The sequence below is a fragment of the Corylus avellana genome, chromosome 9 (genome assembly GCF_965113065.1).
Source record: "Corylus avellana chromosome 9, dhCorAvel1.hap1.2, whole genome shotgun sequence".
NCBI lineage: Eukaryota > Viridiplantae > Streptophyta > Magnoliopsida > Fagales > Betulaceae > Corylus > Corylus avellana.
Window position 1 is genome coordinate 1030815 of NC_142498.1, and position 17219 is coordinate 1048033.

Sequence of the window (17219 nt, forward strand, 5' to 3'; positions counted from 1 at the left end):
AAATGAAAAATTAATCATCAATTCTATTATTAAAAAAAAAAAAAAAAACTTCTGAAATCATCCAAGTGTTTTTTTTTTACTAATTAAAGATAGGAAAATTCTCTCCTAGACATAGCTTCCACGATTGAACGCCGACATGCATTGAAATTTCAAATGTTTGAAATTTTCAAAATTTCAAACCATTTTATCACATGCATGTTTCTTTTGTCTTAAAAGAGAGAGAGAGAGAGAGAGAGAGAGAAAACAGAGCTTGAAAAGAAAGAAAACATGGCTCGTAAGGTAAATCTTTCCATCTTCTATTTGGCTTGGTCGGCATTTTCTACGGCTGTTAATCTCTTCTTTGTGATAAATCTGTACGTGGGTGGTGATTGGAATCTAAGTTGGAGCAAGAAAGCTGCAGCAGAAGCAGAAGCTGTGGCAGCCATCTCATGCTCCGGCCATGGCAGAGCCTACTTGGATGGGTTGGTTCTCAATGGAAAGGAACCCATCTGTGACTGCAATTCCTGCTATGAAGGCCCTGATTGCTCTTTGTTTCTGCCTGCTTGTCCTGCAAACGCTGATAGGTATCTCTTTCACTCTTTCTTTCTGTTATAACATCAATTTTACTGTTTAGAGATATCTTAGAGAGACTTTGAATGGAGATCACCCTTTGAAATAAGTCTTAGATTTAGCTCGCTCACATTTGTTGTGTGGATTGCTTTAACAATTTAGACCGTAAATATTAGAGAGTTCGGTTACCTATTCGAATAAGTCTTAGACAACTCACCTCATTTATACAAGGACTCTCTCAAATTTACTATTTAGATTGTTAATAATTTAGACTGTAAATTATTGAAAATCTGGATATAGGGCAATGGTTGAGAAACTCCAAACAAAAGTTATGATGTGACACTATTTTTTCTTGAAATTGTAACAAAAGTTTATATGGCATATGGGATCAGGGCTTCGTTTGATAAACGATTTTGTTTTGATTTTGGTTCGATACTGTAGCAGGAAGTGATTGATGTGAAAAAAAGTAAGAGTGGTTTTTTTTTTAAAAGTGAAAAAATAAGAATGTTTGGTATGAAAAAATGAAAAATTTTTGTTTTGTAGTGATTTTTTTATTTGAATAATAATAAAAAATGATTGATATAATGTAAAAAGTAAGAAAATATTAAAAAAATAAAAAAGTGTGATGAATAGTGTAGAGCCAAAAACAGGCAAAATCGTTTGTCAAACGATGCCCAAGATCCCTAGCAATTGCTAAAGGGTTTTTTTGTAAATCTAGACCGATTTAAATCTCCCCACATGTCCCATTTAAAAAAATATAATAAAATATTATATATATTTTAAAAAATAAATATAAAATAAAATAAAATAAAAATAATTTAATAATATAGGGTGGCCAGCCACCCCATGCCAGCCATGGGGGTGGCTTTGGCCACCCCCAATGGCCGATTGGGGGTGGCCGGCGCCACCCCCATGGCCCTAGGGGGTGGTTCGGCCACCCCCCAAGGGCCGGTTGGGGGTGGCGGCACCACCCCCATGGCCCTAAGGGGTGGTTCGTCCACCCCCTAGGCCATGGGGGTGGCTTCGGCCATTCCCCCAGGGCCGGTTGGGCGTGGCCGGCGCCACCCCCTTTGGGGGAAAATGGGGTGGCCAGCCACCCCATAATATTAAATTAATTTTTTATTATTTTATTTTATATTTATTTTTTAATATATATATTATTTTTTTGAAATGAGACACATGACGAGATTTAGACCATTGGATTTCATCTAACGGTCCAAATTAAGAAAAAAACCCTTTAGCAATTCCTCAGCTATTACTGGGGATTTGATCGATGGCATCATTGGCATATGTTAGTTCAATTTAAAAAAATTTCAATTTTTCTTTTAGGTTTTCTAGACTTCTACTGCAACATTTATGCTTGTGGAGTTCCAAGAAAGAGGATTTTGAGGGTCCTGTTAAATATTCTTCATGTATCGGAAAGAAAAATGTCACGGTTTTTTTTAGTGTTTTTTTTGTCCTATGTGCATATTATTTTCTAGAAAAAAAAAAAATTATCTCACCAGTCCTCAGAAAAAATGTGAAAAATAATATTCAAGAAAAAAAAAATATATATATATATATATATATATATATATATATATATATCCTTTTTACATTCCTCAAACAGAAATGCTTTAAAAAGGGTTTTAGCAACCACAAAGAATTAGGAATGGGACGGTTTTTTAAATATAGAGTAGAAAGCTACATGACTCAAAGATTTTCCTATCTACCGCTAGCTGTCATCATCATTAAGCATTTCGTCTTATTCCTAGTCTCCAAATAAATTAGTAATATATATGCCAAAAGCTTGGAAGTTGACCCAATGCAAAAAGTAAAGCATTTAAATCTATCACATGCTATTTAAATGGGTCAAGTTATAGTTGACTTATATAGTTTTATACTCATACCTTCATACGACTTAAACTCAAAACATAACACAATGACTGACAATTTTTTATATGACCCAAAACTTAACACAACCCAACACAAAATTAAAAAATTACAGTTGTAGGATTTGACTCATTTAATTAAATGGGTCAAGTTAGGATTAATCTATATAATTTTTTACTAATGATTTGACACGACCCGGGACCCGAACCCGATTTTCGAATACGAATTGCCACCACTACTCCAAGATTTAAACTCGTGATGTGATGCTTATTTTGATAGCAAATGTTATGTATCTGACCAATATATCAAAAACTCCAAAAATGATTGAACGTGGAAAGTTAGACCTTTAAATCTATCTCATACTAGGGTAGCCCATTTTAGCGTGCATACCTCAAATTGAACCTCATCTGGATCATTACAATCTCTTTGTCTTTTTATTTTATTTTTTTAAATACACATACACCCTTCAAATTAATACTCAATTTGCAATGTCTTCCCTAAACTTTTAATTGAATCAAAATCCCCCAAACTACCATAAATTGCAATTAATGTATCCCTTTTTGTCCCATAAATAGACAAAAATGACACTAAATTTTTTTCCAATAAAACAAAAATATCCCTATAAATTTATTTGAAAAAAAAAAAAAAAAAAAAAAAACCCACCGTGACAACCTAGGTCTGTGACAATTGACACCGTATACTTTTCCCTTTTTTGTTTTTTTTTTGGTTGATAACGTCTTCACTTTTTTTTTTGACATGTCCACATAAGAGAAGTGGGAGAGTGATTCGAACTAGAGACGAATTAAGGGCCTCACTTTTTTTTCTTTTTTTTTTTTCAGAAAAAGAATTAAGGACCTCACTTAATTATGAAAGAAAATGTATCTTATCCATATAATATATATACACACTTATCACAGTTGGATAATTGGTTATTATTGAGATATTGTGATTAATTGCAGTGGAGATCCATATTTCTTGGAACCTTTCTGGATGCAACATGCAACAAGTAGTGCACTTGTTGTGGCGGGGTGGCATCGAATGGGGTATTCATACAGTGATCAATCTTCCATCTCTCCAGAGCTCGAGAGCCACATCCTCACTTTACATTCCGTCGTCGGAAATGCTATCACCGCCGGAAGGTACATCATTTTCGGCGCCGGCTCAACCCAACTTCTTAATGCTGCAGTGAATGCACTCTCATCCGATAATTCCTCTACTCCTGCAAGGGTCGTAGCTTTATCTCCTTATTACCCGGTTCGTACTTGTTCTAACATCGATCCTTAAACTACAATTTTTTTTTTTTTTTAAACTATTATTTTCAAGTTTTTACTACAATTCTTTGACAAATTCATACAGCATTCCACATGAGTGCCATGTGATGTCAGTTGGGCAAAACAATTTGACTGATAAATTTATTTATTTAGTAGTTGACATGGTAAGCAATACGTGAACTTATCAATTTGCAAGGAAGTTACTTATAAAGCTATAGTGTTCCTAACCGTACTCTTTTAAAGAAATTATTTGTGTTTTATTATTGATTAATGACATATACTATATTTTTATCCCACAATTATTCACAAAATATCAACTCTTGATTTTTTTTTTTTTAAATAAACAATGATTGATTTAAGAGTTGATTGGGACTACTACGTTAGCAATGCGAGATAGTAGTGAGATAAAAATATAGTTTTTAACATTACTCTTTATTATTTTAGTAAAGACATAACGAAAAAAAATGTTATATACTATACTTTTATTTCACTTTGTTAATAAGGGCTGGTTGACAATTTCACATCAGCAAAATATGATAAAAGTGTGATGTATAACATTTCTTTATAATGAATTAAACAAAAATTAAAAAATCAAAATTTAAAGAATTTCTTGATAAATATTTTTAATAATCTCCAAAAAAAAAAAAATCTATATATATATATATATTGTTGCTGTATTTATAAGTAAAGTATTTTCCTTTATAATGGAGATCGATCGATGAAGGTGAAATCAAAATATCACAGGTTTATAAAACGCAAACAGAGCTTTTCCAGTCGAAGAACTACACATTTGCAGGAGATGCATCCTTGTGGGAGAACAGTACGAGCAATGCCACTATGAATTTCATTGAGTTTGTAACTTCGCCAAACAATCCCGACGGACAGCTGAGAAAGGCAGTCCTCCATGGCCACCCAAATGCCAAAGCAATATATGATCATGCCTATTATTGGCCACACTTTTCACCAATTCCTACTCCTGCTGATGAAGATGTTATGATTTTTACCATTTCTAAACTCACTGGTCATGCCGGTGCTAGATTCGGGTAAGAATTTAATGACCCACGTGACATGGTATAGATAAAATAGTTTAGATTTTTATTAATTTGCCTGATTGTTAGAATATGAGAGAGGTGTCCCCAAAAGGTAGATCAATTGGCTGGAACTACGCCTAATGAAGCGGAGGTCATTAGTTCGAATCCCTTTCCCCTCTCTTGTGCAGACATGGCAAAAAAAAAAAGGAGAGTTTTTATGGGATTTATCTGTCCAAACAGAAAGGTAGGTTGTCAGAGACCTATTTTGACATATGAGTCCTATAGGGATTCTCACATCTACTGCCCAAATTGCTAGCAATTTTGACAGTAAAATTGTTGAGAATCTTTATCCCCTATCTTAATTTATTGCACTTACATTTTTATCCTCCAACCATTTTATAATGCTTAGTCTTAATCAACCATTAGATTTTTTTTTTTTTTTTTTAACAAGGACTAATCAAGTTCTAGTTAAGGCTATTACGTTAGCATTGTAAAATAATTGCAGGATAAAAATGTAGTTTCTAGCATTACTTATCGAATCTTAATCATATTAAACTATTTTATTGGTTAAATAAGAGAATTGGTTTCCAATGAGATCTTGGAATTTGTTGAATATTATATAGATATGTTTTTACGGAAAACCCATTATATATCCACCCTCAGAAGCACTTAATTAGACTTAGTTGTAATAATAAACTGTTGCTAAGGATTCAATTATGTAAAAGTATATGGCTGCTCTTAATTCCACCTTTCTTTGTGAACTTGTTCCTAATCTCAACTCTCAAGTAGTTCTTGATCTTAGATTTGTACTGCATGCAACTACTATATTACCAAAAAGTGCAGAAGAAATCTCTAACAATTTTGTTCGAATTTTTAGTAATTCTAATAAATGTGATACAGTTTCTATAGAGTCCATTTAATTACTCGAATGAATCTCGGACAGCCCGGCCTCCTGTTTGGATAAGTGAGCCTAATCATAAAAATTCTCTCATATTTATCACCCGAATATTTTAGACATTACATTGTTGGAGATCCGAATCTGAAATTCGGTGATCATATGGTGGGTTTGATTCAGGTGGGCAATAATAAAGGATGAGGCTGTGTACGAACGAATGACAACATATATGGGCTTGAACACTATTGGTGTTTCTCGTGATTCTCAATCAAGAGCTTTAAAGCTTATAAAAGTAGTCCTTGAAGACAGAGCAAGAGAAATATTCGAATTTGGTTACAAGATCATGAGAGATCGCTGGGAAAAATTGAGTAAGACTTTGTCCACGTCCAAACGCTTTTCTCTCCAGAAACTTGCACCACAATACTGCAGTTTTTCCCAGAAAGTTAGAGCACCTTCTCCAGGTAATATTGTTACTCAAGATTTAATGATTTGATTGGTGGGTGTTCTCAGTTTGATCATATTTGACAATTTACTTGCAATACATCACACAGAGTGAACACTAGTGCGTTTGGGTTCGTGATTTCGTAGGCCAAACACATTTTTAAATAAAACCGTGAAAAAGTATTCAGGACTGCACGCGTTTGTAAAAAAATGGCAGCATTTTCAAACCAAAGGCAAGGGACTTCTACAACAAAATTCCGTCTATTAACTTAACAGATTTCGATAGCGTGAAACGTTAGAGCCAATAAAATTGTGACACATGTTCTATTTAAGTAAGTGTCACACTAATGAAATCTGCTAAATTAGTTGACGGAATTTGACCCTGTGGACTATTTTTTTTTTTTTTTTGGCATACCACAGAGACCTTTAAGTTCATTTTAATATCACATGGAGTTAATTGTAAATCTAGCAAATCACATGACCTAATTTGGATTTTTTTTCCTTTTTTTTAAAACGCACGATTTTAAAGGCCGAACCCAAATTTTTTTTAATGTTTCACAGCATTTTTAAAAATCGTGTTTTCATTAACTACGTTTTGAAATCACTATTTTATTCAAACCGCACATTTTTTAAAATTACATTTTGAAGAACATGTGTGAATTTAATAGACCGGATTAGTTGAAAAATCAGAAAAGAAATATGGACTTGAATTGCAAAATTTCTATAATTTTAACAATTTGAAATGATGACAGCTTATGCATGGTTGAAGTGTGAGAGGGAAGAGGATAGAGATTGTTATTCGGTCCTGGAAGCAGCCGGTATAACTGGCCGGAAAGGTGGCATGTTTGGTGCTGAACTTGATCGTTATGTGCGTCTCAGTCTCATCCGAAGCCAGGATGATTTTGATTTACTCCTTCATCGCCTAAGCAAAATGCCAAAATCTCGGGAAGGAAGAGGGGGCCAAGCCTTTGTAGTTTAATGTAGGAGTACAAGGCAAAAGTTTGATTCCTTTCAGTGTAGTATGAGAAAAATAAGCCTTCTAAACCAGAGCATGATACTCTGGTTCTCTCCCTCTCGCTTAAGAAGACAATAGAATGTTATAATTTATAAATAAAATAACTGACCCATGGCCATTATGAAAATAAAATGTTTAATTATAATTTATTAATGAAAGTCAAACAAATTACAAAACATAAAGAAAAGAAAACAAAGTAAATATTAAACAGTTGTATTCCATTTATCAAATCCAGCGGCTCTAATTCAATCAAATTAAATCGAACGACTATGATTCAAATGTCTCAAATTTCAAAAATTCAAATAATCAAAATAATCTAGAATGGGTAATTTCAACCATTAACTAGTTCATAAACATAGTTACATTACTGTCATTTTGTAATTAATATATTATACATCAATACATCAAATATGTAATAATTTCAAATCATATTGATTCATATATGATATATCATAGATGTAATAATTACTATAAATTATTACAATTAAATAGATATAAATATGATAATGAAGTATGAAGTATGATAATATAGATATAAATATTAATAACCTATATATATATATATATATATATATATATATATATATATATATATATATAAACGAGTCTGGTGAGCTTGTAAAGTAACGAGCCGGGTTGAACAGTATCGAGCTCGATTTCGAGTCGGGTTTAATTGGGCGGGTATTGAGCGCAGTGGCGGATCCACTGTGTTCCTTGGGGGTGCCGGATTTAAAAAATTTTTTTTTTTTTTTTATTTTTATAACCCACGGCACCCTCAAAAAAAAAAAAAAAAAAAAAAAAAAACAATATTATCAAGTTATCAGTCTCCACTCTCCCGCAGGCCGCACAGGATTTCTAATTTTTTTTTTTTTTTTTACACACGGCACCCTTGAAAAAAAAAAAAAAAAAAAAAAAAAATTTACCAACCCAGGCTTCAGAAGTCGCCCGCACACGCAAGGATTTGTAAAATTTTTTCTGATTTTTTAACCCATGGGCCACGGCACCCTTAAAAAAAAAAAAAAAAAAAAAAATTTTACAATTTCACTTTGGCATCTCCCGCGCCCCTGGCTCCCAGCTGCCCACTGCCCAGCACGGCAGCACCCCAGGCCCCATTCCTTCTCCAGACTCCAGTTCGGCTGTTCTCCAGTTCTCCCTCAACTCCGCAAGACCCAGTGACCCACACAGTCTAGGTGCTTAACATTTTTATTTTCTTTCACTTTCTTCAAGTTTCTCTCATTCTCTGCAACCGAACATGATTCCCTTGATTTATTATTGTCTCATTTCTTGTTAATTGTTAATTGTTATGCTTGATTCTGGTTGTGGTTGTGTTATACAAATTGTTTGTGATGTATTTAGGTATGATTTTCCATTATCCATGAGTTTTTTGCACATGACTAAATATTTGTGCACACCACATGTTTGACAAAATGCCTAAGTGACATTCTTGAGCCACTTACCTTGATTCATGACTTCAATTGCTCTTGTTTATTGTCATTATGGTTTAAGCTTTTGATTGTGAGGGATATAAGACTTTGTTTCCTTTTTTGGCCTTGCTCAAACTTAACACACATCACATGTTTGATGTAATATCTCAATGATGTGTTATGTGTAGTTGGTCAAATTTCCCTTGTTTTTCTTGGAGTGATTATGGCTAGTGGCGGAGCACCCCCCTAAAAAAAAATAAATCTCTAAGACGCTCTCTCTCAGTCTCAGATTCTCTCTAGTCTCTTCGTTCTCTGTTCCTTCTATCAAAGATTGTCAGATTCACAGGTAACTCCTTGTCTCCTCCTCCCTGGCTTCTCAATTGCTTTTGTAGTTTTATGTTCTAGTTTTAAATTTATATTTTGCTCATTTTACAGGAAGAGGGTTTGGGAGAAAAGTTCAAATACTTTGGTGTTTTCTACAATTCAGTTAATTTGGCCCTTTTGGGTTCGGCGGGTTCTTAGGAAATCGAAATCAAAGACACTCTCTTTATCTTCTCAGGTGAGTCACAACACTAATAATTTCCTGAACCCTAAACTTTTGTGCTACATTTTTTATTCATCCTCTGTTTTTCCTCTGTTTAATTTGTGAGTTTTAAACTTTAATGTTTATTTTGTTGCTTATATCCATATAAACTTTGATTAAACATTAATTTAATTTCACTATTAATTCGACTGATTGAATAAACTTTAATATCTGTATGATTGCTTATTTTGTTGTTTAATGTTTATAAACTTTGATTGTCTCTTACGGGGTCGTGATTTAACTTGAAAATTTTAGGTTCATGAATCATGTCAAAATTTAAAACTATCGATTCATTCTTCAAAAGGAAAGAAGCTGACATTTCGAAAAGTAATACATTGTTGGAATCTAATGCCGAAACTTCAAATCCCAATGAGCGTCATCTTAAATCTCCAAGGGTTGAAGATGAAGAACATCCTTTTGAATCTCCAATTGCGGAAACACAAGAGATTTATTTTAAATCATCCACACTCAATGTTAATGAAGTTGATGTTTCTTCTATTTCTATAGAGCGAGATCCAGGATTACGTCCTCCGATGTGGGACTATCCAGTCAATCGACGTGATGAAATAAGACGGGCTTATTTGAAACATGGTCCAAATCGATTTATTCTTGCAAATTATCCACTTTCTGGACCAGAAAATCACCCTCGTCGCTTTCAAGCCTCTTGGTTCACACAATTTCCTTGGCTTGAGTATTCTCGTTCCAAGGATGCTGCATATTGTCTACCATGTTATCTTTTTACTATGAAAAGAGATGGACGTCCTGGATGGGATGTATTTACTATCAAGGGATTTAGAAATTGGAGAAAAGTTCATGAAGGAAAAAATTGTGCCTTTTTGACTCATATTGGGGAGGATCCTTGTTCACCTCATAATAATGCTATGAAATCTTATGAGGATTTACGAAATCAATCACGACATATCGATAAAGTATTGAATGCACAAAGTATGGAACAAATTCAAAATAATCGACTACGTGTGAAAACTTCTATTGATGTTACTCGGTGGCTTGCATTTCAAGGATGTGCGTCTAGAGGTCATGATGAGACTGTTGATTCAAAAAATCGAGGTAATTTTCTTGAGCTGATTAAACTTTTGGCATCATATAATGATAAAGTTGCAAGTGTTGTTTTGGAAAATGCTCCAAAATCTGCGAAGTATATTTCACATACAATTCAAAAGGAGATTTTGCAAGTCATTGCAAGTAAAGTGCGAGAGAAAATTCGTGAAGATATTGGAGACTCTAAATTTTGCATCATTGTTGATGAGGCACGTGATGAGTCTAAGAGAGAACAAATGGCAATTGTTTTGAGATTTGTTGACAAAGATGGTTTTATACAAGAACGTTTCTTTGATATAGTTCATGTTAAAGATACATCGGCATTGACTCTAAAGAATGGAATATCTGATGTTCTCTCTCGTTATTGCCTTGATATTCAAAATATCCGTGGACAAGGATACGATGGTGCTAGTAACATGCGTGGTGAATGGAAGGGATTGCAAGCATTATTTCTTAAAGATTGTTCTTGTGCATACTATGTTCATTGTTTTGCTCATCGATTACAATTAGCATTAGTTGCTGCATCTGGAGAGGTGTCTCTTGTTCATGTGTTCTTCACAAATTTGAACTTTGTTATCAATGTGGCCAGTGCTTCATGTAAACGTCATGATCAACTACAAGCTGTTCATGCAACACAAATTGCACATATGGAAGCTATTGGTGAGCTTGAAACTGGAAAAGGGGCTAATCAAATTGGCACTTTGAAACGAGCTGGTGATTCTCGTTGGGGTTCGCATTTTAATTCTATTTGTAGCCTAATAAGGATGTTTGATGCTACTTGTACAGTGCTTGAAGATGTTGAAAGAGAAGGAGGTACTTACTCTCAACGAGGAGATGCTAAGGCTGCTTATAAAATGCTTACATCCTTCGAGTTCATATTTATTTTACATCTAATGAAGGAAATTATGGGCATTACTGATGTTCTTTGTCAAGTTTTGCAGCAAAAATCTCAAGACATTTTGAATGCTATTAATTCAGTTTCTATTGCAAAAAAACTTATCCAAAAGTTGAGAGATGATGGTTGGGATAATTTGCTTGAGAACATTGTCTCTTTCTCCAAGAAAGCTGAAATTGGCATTCCGGATTTGAGTGCTCCTTATATTGAAGGTCGAGGTCGTAATCAAAAGAATCACATTACATTGGAGCATCATTATCATTTTGACATATTCAATACTACTATCGACTTTCAATTGCAAGAGCTTGATAGTAGGTTTGGTGAAAAGGCGATGGAACTTTTGACACTTAGCTCTGCTTTGAATCCAAAAGATGCTTATGAATCCTTTAAAATTGACGATATATGTATCCTTGCAGAGAAGTATTATCCTCTTGATTTTTCTGAGCAGGAGAAAATTAATTTGAGATATCAGTTGAGGTATTTTGAAGTTGATAAGCTTACTGATCCGACATTACAAAATTTGTCTTCCATTGCAGAATTATGCCAAGGATTGGCAAAGGCGAAAAAATCAAAGACATATGATCTTATTGATAGATTGATTCGTCTTGTTTTGACTCTTCCAGTGTCTACAGCAACTACCGAACGAGCATTTTCAGCAATGAAAATTGTTAAAACACGACTTCGTAACAAAATGGAGGATGATTTTCTTGCAAATAGTTTAGTTCTCTATATTGAAAGGGAAATTGCTGAGAGTTTCGATTTAGATTCGATACTTGATGATTTTGTACTTCTAAAAGACCGTAAAGTGCAGTTCTAGACACTTTTTTGTATTTCTATCTTTTTGATGTAGTGTCGACATGTTACATTTATAATATATCAATTTCAGCACATATTTATAAACTTTTATAGATATTTTTTGTGATGCAAATATTGTGTGAATTACCAAATTTTTAGGGTAAAAAAAAAATTTAGGACGTCAAAAAAATTTTAGCGGCACCCCCAATGTTAAATAGCTGGATCCGCCACTGATTGAGCGGGCTCACAAGCCGGCTGGCTCATTTGCAGCCCAAAGTACAATTCAAGCCAACTTTATCAAGTTTTAATCAAAGTCTTTGTACGAGCATTTCTGCCCTTCTTTTTTCGTGGGCAAATCACAAAAACAATATAATATCATAGCACATTACAAGCACTATCATAACACAGTTTCTTTAACCTTATATTTATGACGTAGGAAGGAAAAAAAATAGAAAGCAAAGAAAACAAAAGATAAATCTCAAGTTACGTGAATTCATAGTCTCATTGTAAAAATGAAGAGAATGAAATTGAACTAGAGTTTTACTGGTGTTGGCAAAGTCTCACCACCTAAAAAAAAGAGAAATCACATCTCAAAGAAAGCAGCTAATTTTTCATTTATCATAATCTGTATATTACAATAAAACATTATGCTTAAATAGTCTAGAAGACTAAACTCTAACCACACAACCCTAATGTAACTAACTTTGGGTCAAGTTCATTATTTATAAATAACTTAAAATTTTTGCATTACTAATAAAATTAATAACATAAATAAAACTAAAGGACCAATTTATCATTGTCTCATTCTGCATCAATTTATCTATATGTTGAGGTCTCTATCTTTACTGGGGATCCATCTCTGAAATGGTTATCCTTGCTGTTGAACAACTAGGTAAATTTGTCTCTATCAAATTTGTTTGAGTAGAAAATGCTATTTGTTGGGGAGTAGGAAGTGACATAGTTTCATTGGTAAGCATAGAGATAACATCAGACATGATTGGCCTATCTGTTGCTAACTCTTGTACGCATAAGAGACCCACATGAATGCATCTCAAAATCTGGAGGGCATAATAGGATTCAACCAGAGTCGAATCCATTAGCTCCAAAGTTCTATTTTCTCTCCATAATATTCCCAAGCCTGCAACCAATCCATGTCCCACAATTTATTCTCCAGTTCAATTTGAACATATAGAACCCAAGCATGATGGTGTCAAAAAGTACAAAGCAAATAAGATAAATATGAGATGTAGCTCAAAAAAAAAAGAGATGTAGCATACTTACATATCTTGCTAAGTTTATGGGGCGTTAAGGATGATAAATGCAACTATTTTTTTTGCCACTGATAATCTCCAACATTATAACTCCAAAACTGTATACGTCTGACTTCTTTGAAAAATTCCCTTCCATGGCATACTCTGGTGACATATATCCACTACAACCAATAATGTAAGAAATATTTTAGATTTTGAGGAAAAATTAGCTAGGGACATAACAAGTGCATGCCTACTTACTATGTTCCAACTACTCTCACGGTATTAGCTTCAGCATCGTTCCGCCCGAAAACCCTGGCCATGCCAAAATCCGATATTTTGGGATTCATATCATCATCAAGTAAGATGTTACTTGCTTTCAAATCTCTATGAATAATCATTAGTCTAGAGTATTTATGCAAATAAAGAATCCCTTGAGCAATGCCTTCAATGATGTTGTAACATCGCTTCCAATCCAAAAGCTCTCTTTTCTTTGGATCTATAAAGTTTTGTATAGATAGTTAGTTCATCCTTGAGATACAACTAAAGTGAAAGTAACGTGATCGAGCCAAAGAAAAAGATAAAGCATGACGAACCAAAGAGGAAAAAGTCCAAGCTTATGTTGGGCATATACTCATAGATCAACATCTTTTCGTCTCTGTTAACACAACAACCCAAAAGTCTAACAAGATTCATGTGCTGAAGTTTAGCAATGACTATAAGCTCATTCTTGAACTCTACTAATCCTTGTCCAGAACTACTAGAAAGTCTCTTCACAGCTATTTCTTTGCCCTCAGGCAATTTTCCCTAAATTAATGATATAAGGAAGAGCTTTAAACTTGTTAACAAAAGCGCAATAGGAGCTATATATATATATATATATGCCTTACCTTATATACGGGACCAAAACCACCTTGTCCAAGTTTATTTTCGGTAGAAAAATTGTCTGTGCATGGCAGCCACAATGGACGCAAAGCTGAATATTTTCAAATCATGACCTTTCTTCCCATCATTGTTAATCTCATTTGCGTCTCCAAATATGTTTGAATTCGTCAATTCAAGTAATACAGAATCCTCATTGCTTTCCTGCTCCCCTGTTGCACAAAATATTCATAATTAAACTCAATTTTTATCTGGGTTTATAAATTAATTGATCTAATATTTAGTAGCAAAAAAGATTCTTACCAAGGAGTTTTTTCCTCCACAAAAAGCATGAGAATCCCAAGATTACAACTAAAGCAGCCACTGTTGCTATATATTATGATCCATATCCACCATCTCTTCTCTGCAGGGGGTGGGGTGGGGGTGGGGGTGGGGGAGGAGGAGGTGGGTGGCATCACAGGCATACCATCTTCAATTAGAACATATAATTGATCTTGTTTGCCATCTTCTTCAAATTGACCATTGTAGAACTTGCATCCAGTTCCATTACTTTCTAGCGACTTAAAACCAACGCAGGAACAATTGCTCCTGCATCGAGCCCAACAATCACCAATACTAATGCTTGAATTGTAATCCACACGATGAGCTGATAGTGGAACAAAAGAACCATTTTTTTTCTCGAACGTCTGATTGCTATTTCTGCAATTGGGTACATTTTGCTCCACACACCCGCCATCATAGGAATAACCAAAACACTTACCACTTTCCATTAAAATCTCATTTCCGTAATCTCGAAGTTGCCCATCTGAGGTCAATTCCCACCACGAATCACGCCCACCTACAGAAAAATTTAGATAACTCTCATTCTCATTAGACACTTTGTCAAATTGTTTGACACCGCCAATATTCAGAATGTCAGATTCTGTCCCAACCCAATACACATCTCCTCGGTGTCTCATGACCAGCTGTCCTGTCCCATTTGCTATAGGTTCCCATTCAATAGAAAGCTTCCAGGGGCAGGGATTTTTTGCGTTAACCATGATAAGCATCCATTTATGCTGTGTTTTAAAGTTCATGCCCAGTTTCATACCAGGAAAAAGTGTGTTTGTCGGATAATCAAAAGCTTTGCCATAAGACCCTCTCAGAATCCAACTCTTTCACTACGAAGTTGCCATCGTCTTCTAGAGTAGCGATGGAGTTTGGTGCTGCTGCATTAGCATTCAATAGAATTGGGCTCCCTCCATCATGCTCATGCACAATCTTCAATAGGCCGTCTGCGTCCATCGTGAAAGAACGGTTGCCAGATGGTATAGGTTTGTCTCTGTTAGCAACCCATACCCAAACTCTTTGTGGACCTGCCACGTAATATATTGCTAAATAATATAAATATTTCCGATCCACAACAATCGCGTTAAAGCCTAAATGAAATTTCCCATTAGTTGAAGCGAAATAGTCGCGAGTAATGTTACCACCAGGTTTGATGGTGTTTGTGTTCTGAGCATTTCCAAGACACCAACATGACAAAACCGAGAGAAATATTATTGAAGCCACAAGGGATTTCAGGCTGGCCATTTCTGGGGATAGATTTCAGTTTGCTGCTAATTTTGATGCTTCATAGACTTTATGGGTCAAAGTTCGTACAATTTATTTTCTTGTCAATTAGACTACTCCGCTTTTGAACGGTTCGTCTTGTATTATTTTCCACGCCAAAATTAAATGGGGTGGAAAATAATACAAGACGAACCGTTCAAAAGATTGAACATTCGGTACATCTTTTGTACGTTGGAGAATGCGAAATTCAAATTCTAATACTTCGTAAGGGAAGAGGGTTAGGTACAGTCCGACTAAACTACCCCAATCTGGGTAGTTTAGTTGGATGGTTGAAATCTTTTGAGGGTATTAATTTTTTTTTTTTTTTTAAAGTAATAATATAAAATTTATTTAATATTAAAATATTCAATAAATTAAAAAATAAAAATATTGAAAAATTAAACTATTAAAAAAATAAATGTAAAAGGAAAATAAAAACAAAGAGCCACCCCTTGGCCAAAATGGGGAGGCCGGACCACCCCATTTTGGCCAAGGGGGTGGCTGGATCCACCCCCATGGCTGGTTTGGGGGTGGAGGAACCACCCCCATAGCCAAGAGGGTGGTCTGGCCACCCCCAAAAAGCAAAAAAAAAAATATATAGTTTGGGTTTTGGGGTGGCTGGACCACCCCAAAACCCAAAATGGAGGTGGCCGAGCCACCCTTAAGGCCTTTGGGGGTTGGTTTCGGCCACCTCCAAAAACCATTTGGGGGTAGCTGACATAGCAGAAGACTAAGGTTAGTAAGGTAACTAATCAAAGAGCAGCGTCTTTGATTCTGCATGGAGAAGCGTCTTCGTCTTCTACCCAAAAGATAAAACAAGCCGACTAAAACAAAAATAAAACTCCGCAGAGTATTTGAGAGAAAATTCTCTAATAATTCAAATGATTTCATTTTTACATAATAAGCAAGTCTATTTATAAAAGAGAGAAACTTGTAGAGAAAGTAAACCTACTTCTAATAGAGAAAGTAAATCTAATCCTAATAGGAAAGTAAACATAATCCTAGTAACAATAGTAAACCTAATCTTAATAAGGAAATGAAAATAATTAAAGCAAATCTAACCCTATTAAGGAAAGGAATTAAAGTCCTAATAAAATAAAATAAAATCATAATATAAAATTGACAATCAACGGGAATCGTGACAATCTTTTCTTTTGTACTTTCATTGTTTGAAAGCGGATAAAATTCTGATCAAGCGGTGCTGCTCCAATATTATTTTTGATATTTTCTTTATTTTTGTTTTTACCGAAAATAAAGGTAAATATCGTCCTACATTAGTGGCCGAGCCACCCCCAAGGCCTTTGTGGGTGGTTTCGGCCACCCCCTACAGCTGGTATGGGGGTGGCCGAAACCACCCCCAAGCCTTTGGAGGTGATCCGGCCACCCCCTAAACCCAAATTAAAACTTTTTTTTTTTTTTTTTGGCCTTTTGGGTGTGGCCGGACCACCCCCTTGGCCATGGGGATGGTTCGTCCACCTCTAGACCGGGCATGGGGGTGGATCCAACCACCCTTTGCATTTTATTTTTCTTTTACTTTTATTTTTTTAATAGTTTAATTTTTTAATTTTTTAATTTTTTAAATTTATTGAATATTTTAATATTAAATAAATTTTATATTATTACTTAAAAAAAAAAATTAATACCCCTAGAAAGATCTCAACCATCCA

At 34.7% G+C, this 17219-nt stretch overlaps 1 protein-coding gene and 2 pseudogenes across 4 annotated transcripts; 2 read left to right on the forward strand and 1 right to left on the reverse strand.

Annotated features, from left to right (window-relative positions):
* The first annotated feature begins 267 nt into the window (after window positions 1-267).
* Window positions 268-7145, forward strand: LOC132190508 (tryptophan aminotransferase-related protein 4-like; annotated as a pseudogene). The gene is made up of 5 exons (XR_015909118.1): window positions 268-563; window positions 3381-3675; window positions 4437-4735; window positions 5799-6079; window positions 6812-7145. The product of XR_015909118.1 is annotated as a tryptophan aminotransferase-related protein 4-like (transcript).
* A 1043-nt stretch (window positions 7146-8188) lies between these two features.
* Window positions 8189-11916, forward strand: LOC132188565 (uncharacterized). Of its 3 annotated transcripts, XM_088510622.1 has the most exons (5): window positions 8190-8264; window positions 8687-8844; window positions 8934-9057; window positions 9337-11363; window positions 11572-11723. In XM_088510622.1, the coding sequence occupies exons 4-5, from the start codon at window positions 9348-9350 to the stop codon at window positions 11632-11634; spliced, it is 2079 nt and encodes a 692-aa protein (XP_088366748.1). In that variant the 5' UTR covers window positions 8190-8264; window positions 8687-8844; window positions 8934-9057; window positions 9337-9347; the 3' UTR covers window positions 11635-11723. The 3 variants fall into 3 exon arrangements, with proteins under 3 accessions (XP_088366747.1, XP_088366748.1, XP_088366746.1); XM_088510621.1 differs by having other exon boundaries at window positions 8189-8264; window positions 8782-8844; window positions 9337-11916; XM_088510620.1 differs by having other exon boundaries at window positions 9337-11916.
* Window positions 11917-12672: 756 nt separating this feature from the next.
* On the reverse strand, window positions 12673-15534 carry LOC132190488 (G-type lectin S-receptor-like serine/threonine-protein kinase CES101; annotated as a pseudogene).
* Between the last annotated feature and the right edge of the window lie 1685 nt (window positions 15535-17219).

Coding starts and splice junctions, on each gene's coding strand:
- LOC132188565 (XM_088510621.1), top strand. CDS start 9,348: ATGTCAAAATTTAAAACTATCGATTCATTCTTCAAAAGGAAAGAAGCT.